This window comes from Rhinoderma darwinii, chromosome 13 (assembly GCF_050947455.1).
Source record: "Rhinoderma darwinii isolate aRhiDar2 chromosome 13, aRhiDar2.hap1, whole genome shotgun sequence".
Classification (NCBI taxonomy): domain Eukaryota; kingdom Metazoa; phylum Chordata; class Amphibia; order Anura; family Rhinodermatidae; genus Rhinoderma; species Rhinoderma darwinii.
Genome location: NC_134699.1, coordinates 24213201 through 24240777, shown reverse-complemented (window position 1 = coordinate 24240777; position 27577 = coordinate 24213201). Strand labels below are relative to the sequence as shown.

At 41.6% G+C, this 27577-nt stretch overlaps 1 protein-coding gene across 1 annotated transcript; it reads right to left on the bottom strand.

The window, feature by feature from the left end:
* Positions 1-361: 361 nt before the first annotated feature.
* On the bottom strand, positions 362-22185 carry GPR179 (G protein-coupled receptor 179). Its single transcript, XM_075845691.1, has 11 exons — positions 20627-22185; positions 10108-10216; positions 9233-9317; positions 8321-8514; positions 6879-6947; positions 6681-6790; positions 6366-6604; positions 6060-6198; positions 5717-5822; positions 5497-5640; positions 362-3068 (listed from the first exon to the last, which is right to left on the bottom strand). The coding sequence occupies exons 1-11, from the start codon at positions 21595-21597 to the stop codon at positions 666-668; spliced, it is 4569 nt and encodes a 1522-aa protein (XP_075701806.1). The 5' UTR covers positions 21598-22185; the 3' UTR covers positions 362-665.
* Between the last annotated feature and the right edge of the window lie 5392 nt (positions 22186-27577).

The following is a 27577-nucleotide window of genomic DNA, read 5'->3' as shown; positions in this document are numbered from 1 at the left end:
TTGTTTTTTTCAGACCCCCCCCGGCTGTTCCAGAGATATAGCCCACTGTTGTGATGACTCCCTATTTACTGTAGTTAGCCAACAGGGTGGAGCTATCTTCCCTGCCACTGATGCTGATAAATCTATTAGGCATGGCTCAAAGATTTGCTTCCCAAATGCAATTTGCTATAGAATCCATCATTCTATGGAGGATAAGGCAATCTCGTCACATATGAATAGGATCACACATTAGTAACAGCCTCATCTAATACAAGGCCAGATGACCGCTCCACTTTAACAAAAAGATGTATGAAATATTTTTTTTTCCCAGCTATATGCTTGTAAATAAATTACTGTATATACAAACCAGGAGGCTAGGAAAGAAAAGAAAGACTTTTTATTTGTAGAGTTGGGCACAGACAAAGGATAAAATTTACGACATAACTTTGTCGGGCAGAACAATTTACATTTTGCTGATATTTTAAAATCAAAAGTTTATAGTAATATTATCCATTACTCCTATACTCACACATGTGTTTCTGAGAAAAACTGCCGTGCTTAATTCTGCTTCATCGCTCTCATCTTTAAAGTCTACCTCTCACACAGTTTGTCCCTATTGAAACTTTCACGTTCATAACCTAGGCTATTTCGTTTTATATCCGAGCTGGTGTGGGACATCTCTAATTTTACTGATAGTCCCATGGGCACACGTCCGCTTTGACTGGGATCTCGGTCTCTTTGATTTCAGTAGGCTCTTCACACACCTCCCAAGGACAGATCTGTGCCAGTTTGTTTGACTTTTCGACCCCTACAGCCCCTGCATTTTGTTGACTTGTATCGAGTGTGTTGTTTTCACTGCTCTCCTGCTCATCAGAACACCTCTTACTTTTTTCCACCAGAGAGTAGTGACAACGCCTACCATGCTTTGCATTGGTTTCTGAGGCATAAAGCTCACCAATTCGGCTCTCACTCTTGCTCATGATTTTGGTCAGTGGTCGATGATCCTCACTTGTCCAGCTGCTCAAGGAATCCTGTTTACTTTGTGACTTCACTAGTGGACTCTTAGAAGGCCTGCTAGTTTGGGATGACTCCCAGGTAGATGTTTCATCCATTGCCTTTGAAGGGGGTTCCCAGCTGTGACTTTGGGATTGACTCATGGTTGCAGGAGTTCCTTCAGAGTCTAGGCTTTCCCAAGGACATATATCACCCCTCCTGGCTTCCAAATCTAAACTATCTGAGGTTTTAGACTGAACAGGACACCCATCAAATGTCTTGCTCTGTGACTGGCTGATGACACCAGGGGAACCTCCAGATTCTTCACTCTCCCAAGGACACACTGCATCTCTTTGCTTTCCAAGAACTTCAAGCTTCATGGCTAGTTTGTTACCACTTAAACCACCCATTTCCAATACTTCATCATTTGTTTCCCATGGACATATATCTGGTCTTGCTCGTCCTGTGTCCTTCCCTTCCCAGGGACAGATCCCTATTTTTATATTTTTCTCCTCGCCTTCCCATACATTATCATTATGACCCATTTTTGCTTCTGCTAAAGGGCTGTGGAAAGAAAGGTTGCTACCTGACTGACTAAGTGCACCCCCTGGACCCTCACTGTCTGTACTCTCCCATGGGCAAATTTCACTTCTTCTACTTTCGACACTATTTGATTTTTGGGGAACACCCCTCGGATCATCCATGCTTTCCCAGGGACAAACTGCTTCTCTTAGCTGGCTCATTCTTTCTAACCTGCTGGCTTGAGGAGTATGTTTGGAGGCTTTTGGAGTAGAGTATGTCTCCTGTTGTTCCATTGTGGTCTCTATATTTTTACCTGGCTGTGGAGGGGAGCAAATCGGCCCTCTATTATCCACTATGTTGAGAGCTGGGGTGTTTTGTTTCTTGTCCACTGTATAATTGGATTCCGTTTCCCAAGGGCAAACCTCTTCAAGCAAATGTTTATCCGTATCCACTGTTCCCTCCGCACCTTGTTTCATCCTTTCCTTGTTCTCTCTTAACGCAGCTGCTCCTTTAAATGCTCTAACAGCAAAAACCAAACTTTTTAGTGTACTCTTGTATGGTGGTCTTGTGGTGTCTACTGGATCTGTTTTCTTCACCACTGTACCTGTTGTCTCCCTGCCCGTTCCTTTGGATGCTCCCCCTTCCTCAATTTGAACTGTTCCAGGCTTAATGGTTAGAGTAGAGCACCAATTTTCATTTTGTGTCCCACATCGCTGACCCTCCTCTGGACTCTTGGGTTCTTCACTACTCTCCAAACTGCGGTGCTTCACTCCTACCTCTTCCTTCTTTACATGTGACAAATGTGGCTTTCCTGATGAATGAGAGCTGTCCAAGCTGCTGCATTTTCCTGGTGCATAGGTGACATGCTTCTGTAACCGATTTTCAGATTGTGTTGGTAGTTCTTGGACTTCCCAAGGACATACTTCTGCTTTATCAAAGCTGCCACCCAATAAAGGGTTTCGGCTTCCTTCCATTGTTCGCTCAGTGGGAATGTCTGATAGCGGTCCCTTTCCTATAGCACATCCCATCATGCTATGGGATTTCTGTAGAGTCCCAGGCTGTACACTCAATGGCTTTTTATCAGCTAGTAGATTGTGGGCACTAAGAGATTTACAAACTAAAGGTGCCTGACGAAGTGAATCACCACGTGAACGTAGTGATACATTCCGAGCAAGATTACGTCTCATCAGGGAGTCTCGCAAGGAGGCATCCCGAGCTGAGCTTTCCAAACGTGGGGAGGTAGCTCCCGCATCCTTGGTTTCTTGCATGTGGTCATAAGTGCTGTGTGACTTTCTTAAGGAAAGAACTCTCTGCCTTAAAGTCTCCTCACGTAATTTAACACTTCCACTATCCTGTTGCTTTCGCCTCTGTCCGCCGGCTGAACCTGGTGATCCCTCACGTTCCTCACGTCCACTTTGCTTTGAAACAGAATCTGGGATTTCAGTGATGCGTCGAATAATGGATCGACCAAGTCCCCTTCGGGAGCTGCGTTTCTTCTGCAAGTGGGGATTGTTTAGAGTCATCTTCTTTGTTTTGTGGACTTCCAATTGAGCGTAAAGTTTCTTCAGCTCATCCTGCAGACAGGGATATGAGAGGTGACAAATTGTTAATCACAAATATGTGACATTATTATTCAGTATTTTCTACTTATACAATACATTGTCTAAGTGTGTCCTGCATTTTATACGGATCGTAAATTAAGAGGCATCACAAAGCAGCAGGATTATGTTTCTCCATGTTTTAATGGAATTATGAAGTGATATTTGCACAATGATCTTCTGAGTTGCTTGACACCTTCATCGGCAGGTTTCTGGATTGAAGTTCTGTTCTAAGCAGTACACAACATGTAGAAATCTATATTTACCTAGTAATGTTGGGTCTTGGTCACTTAAAGGGGTTGTCCAGTGAAAATAATTTATCACTTATCCACAGGATAGGTAATAAATGTATGTATGCTGCGGGTCCAACCACTGGGACCCCCAGCAATCACAAGTATGAAGTCCCATATGCCCCGTTTGAATGGAGCGGTGGATACGTGTGCGCGCTACCGCTCCATTCATTCTTTATGGAATTGACGGAAATGGCTAAGTACAGCTCTGTGACGCTGAGGTTAGGCCATTAGGGACGTCTAGCCCAACACTAGGAAATAGGGTTACTAACATCCCTGCGTGTCCCTGTCGGTTTATACTCATGGATTCATCATCAAGTACCAAAACAACTCTATAGCCATCTGACCAGGAGGGCATTTCTTTTTTACTGGCTGAGCACTGGTCTATGGCCTTGCACTTGACAAGTTACATGTATATGTGCTACTCAGCCGGAGCTATATATGTGTTGATGAACATATGGCAACTGAGTCATGATTATAGGCACAGCCACAAGATGACTAGCGGAGAATCTTTTAGATATTAATTGTTATCGTGTGTATCTACACTTTGTTGCCACTTTGAATGTATCTTAACCCCTTAGTGACCACTAATACGCCTTTTTACGTCGGTCACTAATGGGCTTTAGGCTAGGCTAAGTCCTGCACGGGTCTCCCGTGCAGGCAGGAGCCGGGGCTCTGCTGTCTGATGACAGCTGAGCTCCTGCTCCAACGCCCGCGATCGAAGTTTACTTCGATCGCGGCCGTTTAACCCGTTAAATGCCGCCGTCAATAGCGACCGCGGCATTTAACTTTGTTTACAGAGGGAGTGCGCTCCCTCTGTCACCCATCGGCGGCCCGCGAATGCAATCGCGGGTCTCCGATGGGGTGTCATGGCAGCCAGGGGCCTGATAAAAGCCCCCAGGTCTGCCTTGGACATATGCCTGTTAGGACGCGCCGGAGGCACGTCCTAACAGATTGCCTGTCAGATTTACACTGACAGGCAATAATGCTCTGGTATACGAAGTATACCAGAGCATTATAGCAGCGATCGGAATATCGCACAGTAAAGTCCCCTAGTGGGACTAATAAAATCAGTCATCAAAGTGAAATAAAGATTATTAATAAAAAGTACAGTAAAAAAATAAATAAAAGTACACATATCTGGTATCGCTGCGACCGTAATGACTCCATTAATAAAGTTAATATGTAATTTAAACCGCAAAGTGAACACCGTAAAAAAAAAACGCAAAAAAAACATGGCAAAATTGCAATTTTTTTCCATTGCCCCCCCAAAAAGTCATAATAAAAATGAATCAATAAGTCCCATGCACCCCAAAACAGTACCATTCAAAACTATGTCTTGTCCCGCAGAAAACAAGCCCAAAAAATCACTACATTGATGGAAAAATAAAAAAATTACGGCTCTTGGAAAGCGACGATGCAAAAGCAAATAATTTTAGTTCAAAAGTGTTTTTATTGTGCAAAAGTCGTAAAACATAAAAAAACCTCTACATATGTGGTATCGCCGTAATCGTACCGACCCATAGAATAAAGGTAACATGTTATTTACGTCGCACAGTGAACGGCGTCAATTTAAAAACGCATAGAACAATGGCGGAATTTCAGGTTTTTTTTATAATCCCCCCAAAAAAGGTTAATAAAAGTTAATCTAAAAATTATATGTACCCAAAAATGGTGCTATTAAAAAGCACAACTAATCCCGCAAAAAACAAGTCCTCATACAGCTATGTAGACGAAAAAATAAAAAAGTTATAGCTCTTTGAATGCGACTATAGAAAAACGAATAAAATAGCTTGGTCATTAGGGCCTAAAATGGGCTGGTCACTAAGGGGTTAATAGACTTAGTGAAAGTTATGTATTGATATTGTTGCCCTCCAATTGCTTTGTTATGTATCCGAACTGAAAGCTGTATAAATTGGCGGAACAAATATTGAGGAATACATTCGTTTTCTATCCTGTGCATGAGATTTACTTTATGATAGAATTTTCCTAATCCCCAGAACCCAATGTTAAAATGTACTGCACACAGCAATCTTTTCTCTGTAAAAAGCTATGGATCCAAACTTTTATTCTAACGCCTAACGTCCATAGATATTAATCCAGGTCTCACTCACTCTGATGTCATCAGGGTCCAGGCTGTGCTCACTCCAGGCTGATGTGATGCTGCTATTTAGGTTGGATCTAGAACGTCTAAGGTCCAATTCATCTTCATAAACCTCAGCGATCTCTTCTCTCGGAGGACCTCCTGCATGCAAGAACTAACACAGCCGCTTACATTGGGATCTGGCGAGAGAACATCTACATAAATGGATGAACACAAAAAATATGAATTACCTTGGGCACAAACATCAAGGTGAGTGTCATGGTGACTGTTCCATGTGTGTGAATGAAGAAGAGAAGCAGTGTCCAATCCGGATGAAGTGATGGGACCATAACAAACCTAGAGTGAAGAAGACAGTGTGACAGACTCTCACAGGGTTGGGAATTTTACATTGTATATCATGCTACGAGACAAATTTGGAGTTGGATGGTGCTAATGGAGTGCATAATTCTAACGGTTTAACTTTTGCCAAACAAAACATGCATTCTGGATACACAACCAAAACTACCTTTTAGTTCTAACAAGGATCATCTTCCAAAACAACCACATTTACTTGCACTTTGGTGTTCACCTTACCTGAGAATATGGAATGCAGCTGATATAAGCATCTCATTATGTATTGCCAGTCCCATATAACGTGGCTCGTGGAAAGCAGAGGGCACTGAACGAGCTCCATAACACAGGTAACTGCCCCAACAGAGAAAGAGCAACTCGGCTGCAAAGAGAGAACAGCGTCGCATTGAGTCAATTATCGAGGTCTGAGCACTTTATATCACATCGCACTTCTTTTTTCATAAGTGCCCTCTTCGATCTTCTGGATTATTGCCCGTTGTCACATATTGCAATCTAAAATTAAAATATGCTCCAGTATTAAGGACTCACCCAGAGACATCATGTAGTCCCAACGATCATAATCACATGTGTAAAAGATCAGCCCTTCTTGTGTTTGTGTGCGGATGAACACAGGAACACCTCTTTGGAAATTCTCCAGTGTCCCTACAGTCCACCCCACCAGGAACCAGATACAAACCGCCAAGATGATACACAACATACGTAATAATCGCACACTTGTCATGTAGGGCACACGCTGGGCAGTCCTCGACAAGAAAATTTTCATTACCCTGTATTATAAATGATATTATATTAGTCCATGAAACCATACATGCCCAACTGGAGGAATATCATCTACAATCTTACCTGTACAATTTCAATACAATGGTCCCATATACAATAGAGAAACCAAGTAGACGGACCCAGCGAAGAGCCATACAACGGAACACACCTGGTTTAAAATACACGATAAATACCTGCAATACGAAAGTATTTTTTAGGAAAGACAAGAAATCTCCATGGGCTTATGTATTGTGGCAGATCGAACATTTGTTTTGAACTCACTGGAAAGTAGAGCAGCAGTGATCCGAAAAGGATCGTCTCCAGGAGTAGAAGACCTGAGGCTCGAATCCTCTGAATGGGAAGAGACAAGATGCAGGTGTTACGCAGGAAGAAGATGTCTTAGGACATGGATGAGCAACCTTTTGGCAATCCAGCTGTTCCTTAACAACATTCTACGTATGACGATCCATAGTCCAAAATGAAAACCCCTTCAGTACTAATTATAATCAACATTTAGCCGTCAGCTATGGTGAGGATATGCTTTAATAATAGGATTGTAGCCATGTTTAACCCCTTCCACCGCAGACATTTTTAGTTTTTTCGCTTTTGTTTTTTCCTCTTCGCACTCGAAGAGCCATGACTTTTTTTATTTTTACCTTGACATATCTGTATGAGGGCTTGTTTTTCGTGGGACGAGTTGTCGTTTTTAATGTACCATATAATGTCCTAAAAAAAAATAGGTAAGCGGAAAAAAAATACAGCAACTATTTTGGGTTTTGCTTTTATGGCGTTCACCGTGCGGTAAAAATGACATGCTAACTTTATTCTGAGGGTCGATACGATTACAGCGATACAAAGTGTATATAGTGCAATTTATGTTTTACTACTTTTACAAAAAAAGCTTTTGTTTAAAAAAAATAAAATAAAAATTGTGTTTCCATATTCTGAGAGGCATAACCATTTTATGTTTTTATTGATGAATCTCTGTGTAAGGACTTGATTTTTGAAGGGCGAGCTAGATTTTATACTTTTATGAACGCAGTGATACCAATTATGGTGATTTTTTACATTATTTTAGGGTAAAAAAGGGAAAATTTTTTTTTCCCTATCCATGTAAAAACTTTAACTAATTTCTACACTTTTTATAGTTCCACAAGGACAATCGCTTGTACAATACAATGCAATACTTTTTACGTTTATTGTACTTTTACCGCTCTCCAGAGGCAGGGCATAATATGAGGACGACCTTCGGCACCCTGAAATTACATCGCTGATGGGGTGACGGAGGAGGCACCCCTCTTTCTTAAGGTCTAGAAATTGTGGTTGCTATTGACAGTGGCATCTAAGTGGTTAAATGTCAGGGTTCGGAGTTATCTCCGATCCTAGCAATTACAGTGAGATGTTGGCTGTACTGTACAGCCAACACCCATTGGGTACGGAGCAAGCTCAGGCCGTGAGCCTGCTCCATATTCCACATTCCTGGCTGTGTCGTACAGTTACGTCATAACTTTAGGCTCTGTTCGCCATCTCCGTTAGTGGCGTCCTTTGCAGATTTTGTCATTTTTGCTGGACACCATGACAGAAACCTGACAGAACCCATTAAAGTCAATGTTTCCGTCGGGCGTGGTGATTTTCGTCATGCAATTAATTCTGTTCTTTTTAATAAAATGTCACAATTTTATGATGATGGAAACACATTTTCAGTCCGTTATTTACATACTCACTTTGCTCTCTCGGTAACTGTAGGACACCAACATACTTAAGAAGACTCCCAACATCCCAGTAGCTTGTAATGATAACACAGTAACACGCAGAGCCCAGTCTTCTTTTACCATGCAGGGTGAGCTATCCACACAAGTGGCACAGCCTTTACTACAAGGTAGACAGGAAGTGGCCCCAAGGTAAGAATTGTCTGGACCTGCAGGGTATATATATATATATGGAGTGATATGGACACACATCAAGTACTTTTGTTTGTAAACACTTATTGTTACACCCACAAGATAAGACAGAAACTATAAGGCTTCGTTCACATCTGCGTCAGGGCTCCGTTCCGTCTGAGCTTTCCGTTGTCGACTACGCTATTGATTCCGTCAAAACTACGGAACCCTTGCACAACGGAAAAAAAAGGGAAACCATTGGCACTGGATCCGTCACCATTGAAATCGATGGTTATGGAAACCTATGGTTTCCGTTTGTGTCAGTCAAGGCTCCGTTGCGACAGAACGGAGTCCTGACGCAGATGTGAACGAAGCCTTCGTAGACCGCTATAAGGCCTTATTCACACAAACGTTAAAACCGGCCGTCGTCTTTTTTAAAGGCCGTCACACAGCTGCATAAAAATCAATGCATTTCTATGGGGCTAATCACGCAACCGTTTCTTATACGGACTGTGAGATCGGCCCGTGATTAAATAGGACATGTCCTATTTCTGCCTATTTTCACAGATCCCTCAACAGACTTAAGTCTATGAGGGATCTGTGAGAACGGGTCAGCACGGATGCAAATCAGCCGTGAAAAAAGGGCAGTTTTTCATGGCCGATTTGACACAAATTCGTGCGAATAAGGCCTAAGTCTATATTTAAGAATACACATCTATGTACGTATACACATAGTTGCACACAGTGTTACATTACCCTCAGGCTGTCTCCTGTAATAGCCAGACTGGCACACGCATCGGTACCTGCCCAAGATGGAGCCGTCTCTTTCATCCGACACGCACTAAGGGGGCGATATGCAGCTCAGAACATGCCAACTATATAATACTATGAATACTGGTCATTTTTAGTATTCATCCAATCCAAGGGATTAATAATCCATACATTAACAGCCAATGAAAACTCGTATCTTGACCCTAGTGTCAATATCTAATTGGAATCTTAAAAATGCATGCATACCTTAAAGGAGTTGTCCAGGATTAGAATTTTTTTTTCCAAAAACAGTGCCACACCTGTCCACAGGTTGTGATAGGTATTGCAATTTAGCCAAAATCACCTAAATGGAGCTGAACTGCAAAACCAGACACAATCCAAGGCATGGCACTGTTTCTGGAAGAGCTCAGCCATGTTTTTCTAATCCTGGACAACTCCTTTAATAATTCAATAGCACAGTGGACTACATTGACCTACCAAACTGACTGACATACTAAAATATCTGACAAAAGGCATAATGAACTTGTCTTTTGCTAAATGTTTTTATATAACATATCAAGCGGAAGGAACACATTACTTAAAGGGATTGTCTAGGATTAGAAACATATATGTTTTTTTCCTCAAAAAACAGCACACACGGTTGTGTCTGTTAATAGGGCTGAGTTGCAATACCACATACAAACTTTGAACAAGTGTGGCACTGTTTTGGGGGAAAAAGCAGCCATGTGTTTTTAATCCTCTACAACCCCTTTAATTCTATTAACATTTTCCCCTCTAATATAGCAAAATGCATTAAATATTCTGGTAGTACTATGCCTACGTAATTAAAATCTCCAGTCCCCAGTGGTATACACCATTACCTGTGTGCTGTTCTCATCACAGCTGTGAGTGTTGGCAAACCAGGCCGAGTCTTGGGAGCACTGGTCTATCCCCAGACTCAATAATCGGATATCCACATGCAATGTTCCCCTGTGAAAGGCAGAAAAGCATGAATGTTACTTAAACTTAGAATTTTAAAAGGGTATGTTCACAAATTTACAGATTATATATAGATATATTCTATATTTGAAAATATAAGTAACTTTGTAAATGCATTGCATTAGTTAGTTTGCACTAATCCTGAATTACAACCTGTATTAGAGCCTGGAGCTGCATTCGAAGTTCTGCTGGTCGTCATTGGAAACAGTCAACAAGCTTGTTATTTAGCTGACCTGCTATAATATAGTGGGGCAGTCACAACCAGATTATATCGAAAACCACAACCCTTGTGTAAATCAACAAGTGCATTTGATCTGGAATAAATTGATCTGAAATAAATCGATACTATTGATCATGAACCATCAGAGCTTCATCACTTGTATTGAATGGAGAAAACTGCACCAACTACCACTTCATTATCTATAATATGGCAAAGACACGGAATAGTAGGTGCCCTTCCTTCCTGCAGGTGCCACTCCTAGGCACGGGCCTCTTGTGCCTAATGGAAACTAGGGACAGTTAGGCTAGATTCACAGGAGCATGTCCGTTTTGTGCACGTAGAAAACACAGCGTTTTTCCTGCTTTGCAGCTCCGTGTGCCATCAGTGTGTGTTCCGTTTGGTAGCAGTGTTGGTGCACATTTTTTAATAAAATGTATTTTTTTGTCTGCATTTCTTTAGCAACTGGTGCGTGAATCACGGACAGTACACGGAAGACGTCCGTCTGCTGTCCGTGATTTTCACGCACCTATTGACTTCAATGGGTGCCTGGTGCGCAAAAACGCACCAAAGTAGGACATGCAGTGAGATTCTGTTATGGAATCACTAGTTGAGCAATTACCAGAGTGAAAGTCGATGGAATTGCTATGTGAGCGATACCTCAAAGGCAGCTGGAGACTGTCCGGAACAAGAGTGCAAGTAAATCCGCTACCTCAAATCCATCACAATTCTGATCAGCAGAGTCTAAGGCTACTCCATGGTCTTCACCAGAGCCCACCGCAAGGCAGGTTGGAATTGGCTGCATAGAACTCAGGTTGCTTTAACAGTGTAAGGTGTTAGACAAGAGGTGCAATGCAGGCAATACCAGAACAGATAACAAGACAGCCAGAGGGAAATCAGAAAGCCCAAATCACAAAGCTAGAGGATATCAGGAAGTGCAGATGTCAAAACCAGCTGGGAGAAGAATTTCCAAATCAGTAAGCCATGGGGTAAATCCAGAGACAAGCCAATGTCCAGATCCAAAAGTCCAAATAGGTACAGGCTATAATCAGAAGCTTGATCAAACACATGCAAACAAGGAGAATCACAAGCAAAGAAGACAGAACTAACCCAGATTTAAATACTCCACCCTTCAATCTGAAGAAAGACAGAGAAGTGAGATAGGCTCTGCAACTAAAACCAGAGCCGCCCTGAAGCTAGACTAGTAGTAAAGGAATGGACGTTTCCTAACAGTTTCACGCAACGGACAAACACTGCGTGAAAAACAACGCATGTCTGAATAGCCCCATTAAATTTCATAGGTCCGTGTGCTGTCCGTGAAAAAAACTGACAGCACACAGACGTGAAATATACGCTAGTCTGAATAAGGCCTTAAGATGACCATATACGCAAGATAAATTTCACTTTTCCCTATATTCCCTATATTATCGGCCATCAATTGTCCTGTATTTTCCTGCAGAATGTCACAATCTTTTCATGTATGTCTGTGCTTGCAGTGGCCAAAAGTACAATCAGACGAGCAATCCTTGACGTCCATCTGTCAGCCACTTCAAATCTCAAATGCAAATGCCCAGCTTTAGTTTTTCTTTAATCTGATAACTGTACAGTGTCTGGTGTAAAGTACCAGAACACAAATCACCAGAGCAAACTGCAGTTTTGAAGCCAGCAGAATTGTGAATGCAGCTCTGGTCTATAATACATGCTACATTTTCTACAGAGGGCATTGTAACTGGTACAATCTACAGGGGGCATTGTGACTGTCGCTATCTACAGGGGGCATTGTTAGTGTGTGTGGTGTTTTCATTTACAGTGTTTGACACAATTTAATTCAGGGGCGCATTGTATAGTACTATTATATTCAGGGGCACAGTGTATAGTATTATTATATTCAGGGGCGCAGTGTATGATACTATTATATTCAGGAGTGCAGTGTATAGTACTATTTTATTCAGGAGCACAGTGTATAGTACTATTATATTCAGGAGTGCAGTGTATAGTACTATTATATTCAGGGGCGCCGTGTATAGTACTATTATATTTAGGGGTGCAGTGTATAGTACTATTATATTCAGGGGCGCAGTGTATAGTACTATTATATTCAGGGGTGCAGTGTATAGTACTATTATATTCTTGAGCACAGTGTATAGTACTATTATATTCAGGAGTGCAGTGTATAGTACTATTATATTCAGGGGCGCAGTGTATAGTACTATTATATTCAGGGGCGCAGTGTATAGTACTATTATATTCAGGGGTGCAGTGTATAGTACTATTATATTCAGGGGCGCAGTGTATGGTAGTATATTCAGGGGTGCAGTGTAAGGTAGTATTATATTCTGGGGCGCAGTGTATGGTAGTATATTCAGGGGTGCAGTGTAAGGTAGTATTATATTCAGGGGCACAGTGTATAGTGCTATTATATTCAGGGGCGCAGTGTGTGGTACGATTATATTCAGGAGTGCAGTGTATAGTACTATTATATTCAGGAGCACAGTGAATAGTACTATTATATTCAGGAGCACGGTGTATAGTACTATTATATTCAGGAGTGCAGTGTATAGTACTATTATATTCAGGAGCACAGTGTATAGTATTATTATATTCAGGGGCGCAGTGTATGATACTATTATATTCAGGAGTGCAGTGTATAGTACTATTTTATTCAGGAGCACAGTGTATAGTACTATTATATTCAGGAGTGCAGTGTATAGTACTATTATATTCAGGGGCGCCGTGTATAGTACTATTATATTTAGGGGTGCAGTGTATAGTACTATTATATTCAGGGGCGCAGTGTATAGTACTATTATATTCAGGGGTGCAGTGTATAGTACTATTATATTCTTGAGCACAGTGTATAGTACTATTATATTCAGGAGTGCAGTGTATAGTACTATTATATTCAGGGGCGCAGTGTATAGTACTATTATATTCAGGGGTGCAGTATATAGTACTATTATATTCAGGGGCGCAGTGTATGGTAGTATATTCAGGGGTGCAGTGTAAGGTAGTATTATATTCAGGGGCGCAGTGTATGGTAGTATATTCAGGGGTGCAGTGTAAGGTAGTATTATATTCAGGGGCACAGTGTATAGTGCTATTATATTCAGGGGCGCAGTGTGTGGTACGATTATATTCAGGAGTGCAGTGTATAGTACTATTATATTCAGGAGCACAGTGAATAGTACTATTATATTCAGGAGCACGGTGTATAGTACTATTATATTCAGGAGTGCAGTGTATAGTACTATTATATTCAGGAGCACAGTGTATAGTACTATTATATTCAGGAGCACAGTGTATAGTACTATTATATTCAGGAGCACAGTGTATAGTACTATTATATTCAGGGGCGCAGTGTATAGTACTATTATATTCAGGGGTGCAGTGTATAGTACTATTATATTCAGGGGCGCAGTGTATGGTAGTATATTCAGGGGTGCAGTGTAAGGTAGTATTATATTCAGGGGCGCAGTGTATGGTAGTATATTCAGGGGTGCAGTGTAAGGTAGTATTATATTCAGGGGCACAGTGTATAGTGCTATTATATTCAGGGGCGCAGTGTGTGGTACGATTATATTCAGGAGTGCAGTGTATAGTACTATTATATTCAGGAGCACAGTGAATAGTACTATTATATTCAGGAGCACGGTGTATAGTACTATTATATTCAGGAGTGCAGTGTATAGTACTATTATATTCAGGAGCACAGTGTATAGTACTATTATATTCAGGAGCACAGTGTATGATACTATTATATTCAGGAGCACAGTGTATAGTACTATTATATTCAGGAGTGCAGTGTATAGTACTATTATATTCAGGAGCACAGTGAATAGTACTATTATATTCAGGAGCACGGTGTATAGTACTATTATTTTCAGGAGTGCAGTGTATAGTACTATTATATTCAGGAGCACAGTGTATAGTACTATTATATTCAGGAGCACAGTGTATAGTACTATTATATTCAGGAGTGCAGTGTATAGTACTATTATATTCAGCACAGTGTATACTATTATATTCAGGAGTACAGTGTATAGTACTATTATATTCAGGGGCACAGTGTATACTATTATATTCAGGAGCACAGTGTATAGTACTATTATATTCAGGAGTACAGTGTATAGTACTATTATATTCAGGAGCACAGTGTATAGTACTATTATATTCAGGAGTACAGTGTATAGTACTATTATATTCAGGGGCACAGTTTATGATACTATTATATTTAGAAGCATAGAGTGTGGCATCATGAGAAATTTTATCTTCATTTATAGCTGCGGAAATGCTGGAAAAGTGAGGAGCTGAAGAAATGGTCCGTGCCCGGAAGAAGTCTGGACCGGATGGAGAAAAAAAGAGAAAAAAGATTGAAAAGGAATCTGAGACATCACCTGTGAGTCACTCAATGTAAATATTTATTTTCCCTGTGACTGATCAGTACTGTAGTCACTGTATGATCTGCAGCAAGATGACGGATGGTACCATTCTTTTATGTTAAATAGCAACTCCCAGTATAACCTAACCATTGTTCAGGCTATACTGGGAGCTGTTGATTTATGTCGTACAAATTTGTACAGCAGGGGTTAAACTGAATTTGTAAATGATCTCTGTACTGAACTGTATTTGTTCTGATGCTGTATATATGTACTGAGCTCGGTTCTGTTGCTGCATATATGTACTGTGCTTGGTTCTGGGTCTGTATATTTGTATTCAGCTTGGTTCTGGGGCTGTATATATGTACTGAGCTTGGTTTTGGGGCTGTATATATGTACTGAGCTTGGTTTTGGGGCTGTATATATGTACTGAGCTTGGTTCTGTTGTGGTATATATGTACTGAGCTTGGTTCTGTTGTGTTATATATGTACTGAGCTTGGTTCTGGGGCTGTATATATTTACATTCTCTTAAGGTAAAAGTAGATGTTAAAATCTACTTTTACCTTAAGAGAAGATAAATATATACAGTAAAAACTAAACCTAAAAAACCATGGAGGAATCTCAGTTTTTTCCAATTCACCCATTATATGGTACTTTACATGGTGGCAATAAAAACTACAACTCCTCCCGCAAAAAAATAATCCTTCACACACCACTCCATTGACATAAAAATAAAAAAGTTATAAAGCTCCTGACCACTTCAGTGTCTCAAAGTATTCTGCTTGTTCTCTTCTCTATGGCTCATTCTGCTTTTACAGCTAATTCAAAACCGTTCCAGATCTGTGGCCGCCTAAACAGAAATCTGCAAATATATACGTTACAGCGTCTTCAAAGCTCTGTCTTCAGAGTTCGGGGGGGGGGGGGCAGACCTGAAAAAGTGCCCGGGGCCCATGGTACCCTTAATCCGCCCCTGAAAACAATAATTTGTGTGTTTTGACGTAACTTACATTGGTGCCAGGGATACAGCCCCCTAGATTATTTTAGAGAGGAAGAATATACAATATTTTAATTAAATTGCAAATTGATTTATTTTACATGTTCTGTCCATTGATTAGTAATCTTTTTTTATGGGATAGCCTCTTTTAAGGGTAACTAAACTTTTAAAAATCTTTTGACATGTCAGAAGTTTTGATTGGTCGGTCCGAGCATTAAAACGAAGCTGCAGAAGGGCTCGGATGAGCGCTATGCTGCTTTGTTTCTGATCTGCTTTCCTCAGAAACAGTGTACGGTCTCATAGACTTTCTATTGAGCCCGTACACCGCTCCTAGGAAAGCCAATCAGAAATAAAGCGGCTCTGCACAGCACTCACCCGAGCGCTTCTGCCACTTCGTTTTAGCGATTGGTGGTGGTCTCATTACTCAGACCCCCTCCTATCAAGACTTCTGACATGTCACTGTGACATGTCAGAAGTTTTATAAAAGTTAGTCAAATGTTTCAACTAAAATACCATGTTATGCTTACCCAATTGATATGATGTGAGGCCACTAATTCACTACTACTACTACCACTACTACTACACTAATACTACTACTACTACTACTACTACTACTACTACTACTACTACTACTACTACTACACTATTACTACTACTACTACTACTACTACTATAATAGAATGTACTACTATTACAATATAATATTAATATTACTGAATGTTTATATCAATTTTGAAGAAACATACATTGAACTAAGTGTTGTAGCAGTGCAGCTACTGGACAGTGCAGAAACTCAGGTTTTAAGCAACCAGGGAGCATGTACAGCAGAGAGGGTTTTCTCTGCTGTTGCTTGGGTGTAAAGCCTGGAATAGGGCCTGGTTTGCTGGAGTGTGAAGGAGAAGGGCGGGCTTCCACTCCATACAGACAGTCCATGTCTTGGGCTGTCTGATGAGCTTAGTTAGGCTTCACCTGAGACGGCTCTTTAATTCAGGGGTGTGCAGTTCACACAGGGCTCTCAGTCTGGGGAAGACAGGCATGCTAGCCTGTGAGAGTCACCACCGTGTGAGGTAAAACTGTGAAGGTTTTGAGGTGCTGGGCACAAGGCTCAGTGTCTCATAGTGAGGGACACTGAATGTGTTAGTTAGAGGCTGGATGGCCTAGGGTTTATTTTGTATGTTTATTGTTGTAACACTGACTGCTGTGGTAAAGACAATAAAGCTAGCTGCGGCTGGTTTAAACCTTTTATACAAGGAGTTGGAATGAACTTTCTATGTGTGCCAACCATCTCACCCGGGAGATGGCGATCCTGTGAGCTAAGTGGTCCCCAGGTTGTCACAGTGTATAACTACTGAAAAGTTAATAGCAAACATGGAGTATGTGATATTGATAGATGATGGTTATGATACATATAGCAATAACACATGATTTCTGCAGGTCCTTCTAAGGGCCAGTGTTAGGAGATGGCAAACTGGGCAATTGCCCAGGGCCTCTATTTTTTTAGGGGCCCCCAAGGACAAGACCCTGAGCATAATTTTGCTCCCCTGACAGCTTAAGTAGTTGGTCTGAACGCTCTGGACAACTATAGAGAAAGCCGTGTGACTGGTAAATTACATCTGCACCATCCTCGCTGTCTGTCTGTATGACCAGGGCAAAAAACTGAACAATCATCCTGATTCACGCTGACCTCTTTCAGCTTCCTGTTATAGCAGGACATCAGTGGAGCCTCATCTGAGGTATCAGTAACCCCTTCACTACCCTAGATCACCAGGGATTTAATCATTAATGCCTTCAATGCTCTATACCAACATGGATGTGATCATTAATCCCTTCATTGCCCGAGACCACTATGGATTTATTCATTAGCCCCTTCACTGTCGTAAACCACCAGGGATGTTTTTCATTAACCCCTTAACTGCCCTAGACCACCAGGGGTTAATGCTTAACCCTTTCACTGCCATAGACAACCACAGTATGGGCTCTGTATGGAAGTATTATTTTGCATCATTAACTCCTTCACCACCCTAGACCTCCAGGAATATTAACATTAACACCTCAATAACAACCATAGCATGTAACCACTGCAGCCAATCAAATCGCTCAGCGGGGCTCTGTGATGATGAATCGTATTTCTGGCATAATGCCAGAAGTACAACATATGGCGCTGAGCCCTTTGATTGGCCGCAGCGGTCACATGCTACACGTATGTAAACAACCACCTGAAGTGCCGCCGGAGCATCAGCGCTGGATCGCCGGGGGCGAGGATAGGATATTTTTTGGTTTATTTATTTCATTTGCAGCTCCTAATAAAAAATACTTCCCGCATAACCCCTTTAATTACCAGGTGAATTGAAGCATTCTTCTTTAAAGCCCGAAAATCTGTCCTGATTGGAACATGGCTCATTGTTGTATATTCACACACAGCAAATTTGTTGCAGAAATTTCTCATCGATGTGCGTCCGTGTGCTGTTTGTGATTTTCACGCACCCATTCACTTCAATGGGTGCGTGATGCGCTAAAAACGCACAAGAATAGGACATGCAGTGAGTTTCACGCAACGGAAACACGCTGCGTGAAAAACACTGAATGTCTGAATGGCCCCATTGAATTGCATAGGTCCGTGTGTCGGCCGGTGCATTAACAGCCGTCACACTGACGTATTACACATTCGTGGGAATAAGGCCTCAGAGTGAGGTGTGTCAGTGGTTTATGACAGCCTCTGAATATTAACAAGAATGATTCCATTTGCTGGCAGCAAGCAGACATTTTGAAAACAGAAATTGAAACATTATATAAGAGAGTAACTAGAATGCCCCTTTAAAGAGAAGTACAGGAGCTAGAGGTATTAACTAGTAAGTGCATAAAATGAGAATTATAAAGGGTACGGCAAAGTATAGCAAACATTTTAAGAAGTCCTAATAGGTTTACTATTTAAACAAAGAACCTAATGAGTAACAATAGGCTCTTCATGTAAACAGATGATGAAGGAGTGTTTAGACGAACGCAATCTTATGTGTATGGCCAACTTAAAGGGGTTCTCAGCTTTGGGCAATTCCTATTTGTTAGAAGGGTCCATTGACAATAATCCCAAAAAGTCCCCTTCTAGGAACACCAGCCATCAACTGTAATCTATAGGGAAACTTGGCAGTAAGACCTTATTCACCCGAACGTTGAAACAACGGCCGTGACACGGATCTATATAATTCAATGTGGCCATTCACACAGCGATTGTTTCAACGGACCATGTGAAGGGTCTGTGAGAAATATGGACATGTCCTATTTTTCACGCTTCTCGCATCCCTCCATAGGCTATGGGGGATGCGTGATATCGCGTCCCGCAGCACAGATCACGGATGCACCTTGGATGTGAAAAACGCTAGTTTTTCACATACGAGATGCACAACGCCCGTCTGAATCTAGCCTAAGTGTTCTATTTTACTGCAGCGCCACCACAGGGGAAATTAAGCATTACACAGGGGTCATTCAAATCAATAGGTTGTATGTGCAGTGCAAGGCAGGTCCTTCAAATCGAGAGACGCTCTTAGTAACCACTCTCCTGTATGGCCTAGATATGGGGATCCGGAATTGGGGACCTTCCGCTATTAACTCAGAATTTCCTAATAGGATATATGAAAATGGGTTTTTATAAACTAGGCAACCCCTTTAAGTAAACAATAATATACTTTGAATGCAAATACAAAACTTTTTTCGTCAATTAATCATTTAGTGGATGAAAATCAGTTCTGGTTACGTGATGGATACACAGCTGCACGGCTCGTTACATTTACAGTACAGTTATCAGAGCTGTGTCTTGTAATGGGCAGTGCACCTCTGATTTCATCATGTGGCCAGGACAGATTTTTTTTTATCCACTGGAAAAAGTAATAAAAGTTGAATGCCAGCAAGATGAGATTTAAAAAAACATGAGGATTTGATACAGAAAGTATATTGGAAAATTGTAAAACTTTTCATTATACAAAAAATAACCTTTATTTACTGAAATCAGAATACCCCTTTAAGCTAGTAACTTTAACTAGATATCGCTGGGGCATCACAGTTGGGCCATGGTTTTATCAATGGAGAGGCCACGAATTGGACAAACAATAAAAATGGGTAATATGATATATGAAGTTATGTCAGCAAAATAAAAAGTAAGAAAAAAAAGAAAAAGCTGTGGAAAAACCCCCAAAAAACAGCTAAAATGGTTAACAGACATAAGTTTGTGAGCATTTATTATGATGGGTGAAGGTGGAATATTGGTTTTGGGCCCTAAAACTAGCATTCTATGGGTAGGGAAACTATTATATGGATTTACTTCTGAATAATGGGACACTGGGATGGAAAGGCAGGGGATACACAGGCAGATAGAACCTGCCATTCTTGGGCCATCTGCTCTCTGAGAGCTGGCGGATGGGAGATTTGCAGATTAACAGCTGCTCAGTTTGAGGGCGGATGTGAGTGATACAGAAATCAGCGTGTGTGAGAGTCTAATCTGGGGGGGATCTAATCTGGGGGGGGGGAGGGAGAATACAAGGACAGGTGAGAGGCAAAATAGTAGCCAAATAGCAAGCAAAATAAAGAATGTCATAATTATGTCAACTGTGCATAAATAACCAGCACATTATAGTATGACCCAGTAAGTATCATTCCCCTGAGAATAATAATCATATTGTATCATCAACAGAGACATTACAGATACATTTTCAGTCAGACTCTCTTCCCCCTCCCATCCCTTTTCTCTCCCTCCTCCATGTTCCAAGCTCCTCAAAGATCCCATCTGTCCTCTTCCCACACATTAATATGGAGGTTCACTTACTTAAACTCTGGACTCAGATCAGGCTTCAGCCCATAAAATGCAGTAGACAGTGAGATCATCCATCCTTGTACAAATCGACTGCCCTCACACTCCAAAAATGGCTTAGACCACTGAACATGGCTTGGGTCCACAATGTAGCTGTCACCTCGGCTCCACTTGGGAGTTTCTAGGCTCTGGAGGTCATTTAGTAGAATTGCTTTGGTAAGAGAGGGGTTGGTTTGAAATGTGCTCCAGTTACCAAGGTTTATTCTGTGTCTGACACGATGAAGGGAAAAAGAGAGGTCCTCAAGAAGAATTTCATGACCCACCTTGGTGGCTTGAAGAAGCAGCTGAGGTTTGGAGGACATGGGGTGTGCAGTGAAGGAGAGCATGGCCCGGTGTATATGTGGGTCCCCTCCAGCCAGACTTCGGACCAAAGCATGATACCATTCCATATCGTCCCTTATGCTGGATTCTCGCATGTCACTAGCCTGGAATATCATGTTAAGGAAGTTGGTAGCATGCAGCAAGAAGTCCAGTGGCCTTCTGACATTATGGAGTAGTGTCTCAGGTGGAGATCCTTGCAGGTCTGTTAGCTCAAATCTCCTTGAGCAGTTGGCTTCTGATAGAGAAAGAAGGTCACCTGAGTGTAGGAACTGTACAGCTGCCTTCTTGCCCTCCTCATCAGGCTGGTCTGGATCCGGTGTGGAGCGCTCAAATTGGGTTGTTTGAGTTGGCGTTGTAGGAGAAAGTGAAAATGGAAGGGAATATAAAACCGGAGGAGTGGGAGAAGAGTCCGGAAAAAAGGAAACAGAGACAGGAACTAAGGGAGTTGGCAGCGGTGATGAAGATGTTGGTGTTGGAGGTGGGGTTGGAGTCGGTGTCCACTCTTCAATGGCATTATTCCAAGAAGGGCTTTGAAAATCCTCGTTGGCATGGAGAAAATGCTGGGCATGATGGCACCATAACAGTGCCCACCATAGCACCGCCATCTCTCCGTGAGGAAGAAATCATGCCAGGGATCCCATCCTTGCCAATCGTTGGAGGAGTCTTGGCCAGTTCTCTTGCGAACACGGACACCCCATCGCACAGAAAGACCAAATTCTGGTCAGGGCATGAATCGCCAATTGTCTGATGCCATCTACAGAGGAACCTCTGAGCAACAGATATCTGCTCCGGTCTCACGTGCACTGTGGACGTATCTAGTCTTCTCTATTGCACTAAGATTCCCATGCTTCCTTCCCACTCCCTCCTATCTCACCCCTCCCTCTGTATCTCTATATCTCTATCCTGTTACATCCTCTCACCACTTTTTCTCCCTCAGACTCTTTCTCTCTCTTATCGGTCTTCTCTGTTATATTATCTATTCCCTGCTATTCTGCCTCTCTTCTCTCTATCCTCTATCTCTCTCTCTCCTGGTACCCCCTCCCTTTCTATTTTGCTCCGGTTATATGTACGTCACTTCGTTCCCCAATCTGTGCCTGGCACTGCCCCCTGCCCTGTGCCCGCTTCCCATGACAGGGCTGCCTAATCCCTGTGCTTGCTAATAGATGGAGGTGTGAGTGCAAGGAATGCTGGGGGACGATCAAAAGGCTCAAATGCGAGGGAGGAGAGTCTGGGAGATGCAGATGTTAGGGGAAAACTGGCAGATTATCATGGGTACTGTGCCTCATCTAGACAAAATGCTGAATATGAAGTGTGGGCAGAGACGGTGGTGTAGAAAGATGATCGGTCATTTTTATTAGGATGGCATTATATTTAGGGGCAATATTATCAGACTCGCTGGAAAGGACTGATGTTTTAGAGGCATGGCCGTGGGGAAAAGAAGAGAATTGTTTTTGCATGAATTATTGTGGTAGTCATCCTTTTTGCATTCTGTGGGGAATACAGAAAACAAGTTGGCATATGGATGAACAGTGTACTGCCCTATTTTGCAGGAAATGGCAGCTGCAGTTGCCCAGTGCAGAGTACCCGAGGTACGGAGATACCACCAACTTAAAGGTCAAATAGAGATATGGTATAAATGATGGCATGACTTTATGATGCAGATGGTAGAGGGATTGTGTAGGATGCAGACAGTTTTTGTGGTGATAGTCTTGTGGGAAAAGGGGGGTTTGTTCTGTCTTTTCCCTATGCTAGGAGACGGTAGATGTGTCGTCACACCCTGGCTAAAACTCCATGGCAACTGAGGCTGAGTTCTGCCCCCATCATCAGCGGCATCAGACAGTCTACTGTGAAAAAGGATCTAGTAGATGAACATGGGGCTTCCCTTTGATAGACGAGAGATTGAGTAAAAATTGTAATCGAGACAGATGAACAGAAGAGACATGCAGATAACATGAAGAAATATATATGTGTATATATATATATATATATATATATAATACATGATAACATAATATTACTGAACAGATTGATGGGGAGGTAGATTAATGGGCAGACAGCTCTATGTAATTCTTTGATGGTAAACAGCTGTCACATGAGTGTGTGTTTCAGATGTCTATCATTTTCATTTCTTTTGCTGCACACATCATTTCTTTGAGCTACATGATTCTCAATTTCTAGTACAAGGACAACAGGTCTTCCACAAGTGTGATGGTGAGGGCAATAAGCTGACACAGGGTGGCAGTGACAGCTGGCACAAGGTTTCATGGACGACACCACTCAAGGGTATTTTGACAAATAGCAAAATACCGACATAAGAAATAGATATAAAGACAAAGCCATCGACACAATGGGTATTATCAAAATTTTCTAATAGAAAATCTGGCCTTGTTGCCCGTAGCTACCAATCAGTTGGGAAGTATACCGTTACGTGTGGACAAGCCCTAAGAATCCAGCCTAAGGGATGAATTGTCATGATGATGGCAAGCTGTAGACATAGTAACAGATCATTTCTTTCATCACATATAGGCATAAAACATAAGTGGAACAGTATTATGTAAGAACAGCTATAAATAATAATTATATTACATAGGGAAGTGGACAGCTTGACACATGGCACAAAGGACAGCAAGAATGAGGTGATAGTCACATCCTGCCCCTGTTCTCCTCTGGTATGCAGTATATATAGTGGACAGGGTGACACCTAGCGATAATCATATGTCTATCCACCCCCCCTCCCAAAGGCTCTATATATAATGGATTCTCTGCCTGTGTCACTTCCAATTAGTGTTGTGTGAATGGAGAGAGCAGAAGGACAGATGGCTGTAGTGAGCCTGGGGAGTTGTGGATGTGTCACAGATGTGTGGAGAAAGTGTCAAACACACGAACCCTTTCCCTATACTCTATGTCATCTCAAAATATAATCTACAATCAGTATAAACAGTGGTTGATGACATCACAACCAAGGGTGCAAGGGTTTTCTACAGGACCATGACGAGTTGTAGGCCAAGATGGTGGGTTTTTCAAGGGTAAGACTGGATGCACCCACAGCGTTTCCTTACGTTTTCAGTGGCGTTTTTTGCAGCGGTTTTTGCAACTATACACATAAGAAGCGGCAAATAAGCACTCATCGAATTAACTCTTAGTAAGTGTCCTTCAAGGTGTTGTCCACTACGTGACAACGGATGACCTATCCCCAGGATAGGTTATCAGTATAAGATCGGTGGGGGTCCGACACCTGAACCCTGCACCGATCAGCTGCTCTGGCTGTCTCCGGGTACCAGACGTCCATGCCGGAAGCAGATGGCTCCGGTCACGGCATAGCTACCGAGCTGCAGAACTGCAGCTCTGCTCCTATTCAAGTGAATAGAAAAACCGAGCAACAGCCCTATATAGTAACGTGGTCCTCGTGACTGTATATTATAAACCAACCCAAATGAGATCACGACCGTATTGAAAAGATACAAAAAATACTTTATTGATGTACCATAAAAATACACATAGACATGAATTAAAAACAAGGAATACAAAAACCCTCGCAGGTTTTAAATGGAGTCAGAACAATGAAGCAGCGGATGATCAGATGATTGAACAGAGTCCTTGTTTTTAATTCATGTCTATGTGTATTTTTATGGTACATCAATAAAGTATTTTTTTTATTTTTTCAATACTTGGTCGTGATCTCTTTTGGATTGGTTTATAATATTCAAGTGAATAGGAGCATTGCTGCAGTTCTGCAGAACGGCCGCTACGCAGTGGTCGGAGCAATCTGTTTCCGGCTCCAACTACTGCATACCGTTCAAAACATCCGGCGCCCGGGGGCAGCTTATCGGTGCGGGGCCGGGTGACGGTGCTAAAAACTACATCAAAACTGTGTGTGTGATCCTGGGCTAATACAAAACATTCATGCCAAATGAGAGTAGACAGAAAATAATAAATCCATGAACAATATTACCGTTAATGGGAAAAAGTGGCAAGAGATCCACGTGCTGTGGTTTCCTCAGGGCTTTGCAGTGTTGTTTTGCCCAAAAACGCTGTGGCCAGATGTGACTTTAAAGTCTGTAGTAAAATATGAGAATGCCTACATACACAACACGGGATTGTGCAGTTTTTGGAGCATTTTTGGGGTCATTGGTGTTTTTATCAAAATGTAGTATACTCTGGGTATGGCGCTTTTTCTGCCATTTTTTTTCATAGGCTTATAATTAGGACTTCAAAGATGGCAGGAAAAAAATGTATGTCCAAAAATATAAATAAAAAACGTCACGTAAAAAACATGTGTGAGAAGGAGGCCTAAATATGTTTTCTTTAGTAGAAGAGGTTGTTGGGCTGATTGAAGTTGAAGATCAAGTTTTCCTGCAAGTTCACTTCTAGCATTTAAGTCTCAGTTTGGGTGTCTTCATATGGTGCGGTTTTGCATAGAAGGAAACCGCACTGCAAAAACGGATGTGTTTTTTACCAATTTCTTTTCTGTTTTGTAGTTAGCATGGAAACGCACAAAAATGCAGCAATACCGCACCATGTGAATACCTCCATTTGTGGAGCATGGATATTCAGAACAAATACCTGGGTGGAGAGTGGTTTGAGAAAATTTTTTTTGGTTTTTTGTACCAGCAAACCAAAAAGACTTCAATGTTTCACTACTTAAAAAATAGTCAATATCGGGGCTCTACTCTATAAATATAATGGAATTCATATTGCATTTAAAGGGGTTTTTTCATTATGATATTTTTTCACCTATACAGAGAAAGGGGTCCGGGAGTGCCCTACGTGAATGGAGCGAGACTGCGCATGACCGGCCACTTCTACATTTACTTTCTATGGTGCTGTCGGAGATAGCCGAGCCAATCACTGATCGCCGGCGGAAAGGCATTAGCGTAATAGACATGAATTCCATGATATACGAACAACCATATAGTGGCAAATATATTTTTATTTGTCACCCCTTGCTGACAAATGTTCCGTTAAAAAAAAAAGGAGTTTTGGACGGATCGAGGTGACATCGTTACGTCTATTGCCATGTATTGTAGTAAATAATGTAGCCTTCGAAAATGCAAAAAAAATAGGCCACAACAAATTGTGTAAGAGATCACTAACATAATGGAAACATCCAGGCTGCTGACATTCGACTTGTAATTATAATACCAGGAAAATGTGTGGTATTGAGTAATTGCTTGTGAAATTATAATGTGAGGTATTACAAGAAAGATCTGATGAGATAGTGTCTGTGCCGTCTGTTCCGCTGCTCCATTAGAGGGTATTGACTAATCTGTGGATGTGAATAGATGGAAGGGACTTCCTCCAAATATAAACCAGGGGTCCACACTGAGCGGCATTGAAGTTCCAGTTTAGACATTCAGATGATTACACTAAAAGGCTTTTACGCCTTTGTTCATATGTGCTGTTTTTGTTTTTTGTTTTTTTGTTTTTTTTAATACAGGAAAAACATATTTGTTTGTCATTTTTACAAAAAACAAAACAAGATAAAATTTAATATTTGATCACAGATTTATGGGTACAGGGTACAGTGGGTGTAAGTTACATCATTTATGGGGTTACTTCAAATCACATGTTTTCTCCACATCAGCTCACTGTGGGATCAGGTTACATGTTGCCCATAGAGGTCTATGGAGAGGGGAGCAGTGAGCAGGAGCAGAGTGAGAGAAAGGCAGAGAGACACACAGAGACGCTGCTGAAGCTTCTAGTGAGTATTCTATCTGACCCCACAGCTACACTGCTCATTACTGCTGTATGATGTCCTCCATACAGCTGTTTCTATAAATATATGTGATATATAGAGATAGGAGAGCAGGCTCTCCTCTTCTCTATGTGTGCTTGTTAAAGAAAACATGGTAGCAGTTAGCCCAATAGCTCTGGAAAACTCAAAATTAGAGATAGAGCCTGCAGAAGGGAAAACTGCTAAATAATGCACCATACAAGTCATATAACGGCCAGATATAGTGTTAATCCTCATGTACACTCATATGACAGCTTATTCTGAAAAGTCACCTGAAAGACGAGGCACGCTTTAAGGGAATCTGCCGGTTTGTGGGACTGTTGGCAAGTATGTTTGTCTGAGGTTATGTTCACGCCGTATTCGGTGTGCGGATACTCTCGGCACAAATGCTAAATGGCTCCATAGACCCCTATAGACCTGACAGATGGCAAAAGAATGTCCTTATGGCATCCACTGGGTGGATTTACATTGGCATATCTTTTTAAAAAAAACTGTATAGGAAACCCACTGCAAAAAACATATACCAAGCACAAGCAGTTATTTTTTTTGCATGAGTGCCTATGACATGACATGTCTGGAGATTTCCCAGATGTATGTGCCAAACGTAGCCACATAACGGTGTGAATAGAGCCCAGGTTACATCTACATGATTTTTCTGAGGTACCTGTTCTGGTTTAGCTAAGGTGTGCTGTACTATCGTGACATAATGTTTAATTAAAGGCGCTGTCCCGAATGGAAAACCCCTCTCCGTATAAAACATGGCTGCTAATATCCCCAGTTATCAGGACATATTGCCAAGGCAAGGTGGAGGCTGCCACACATTTTACCTGTTATTATATGGCAATTATTCA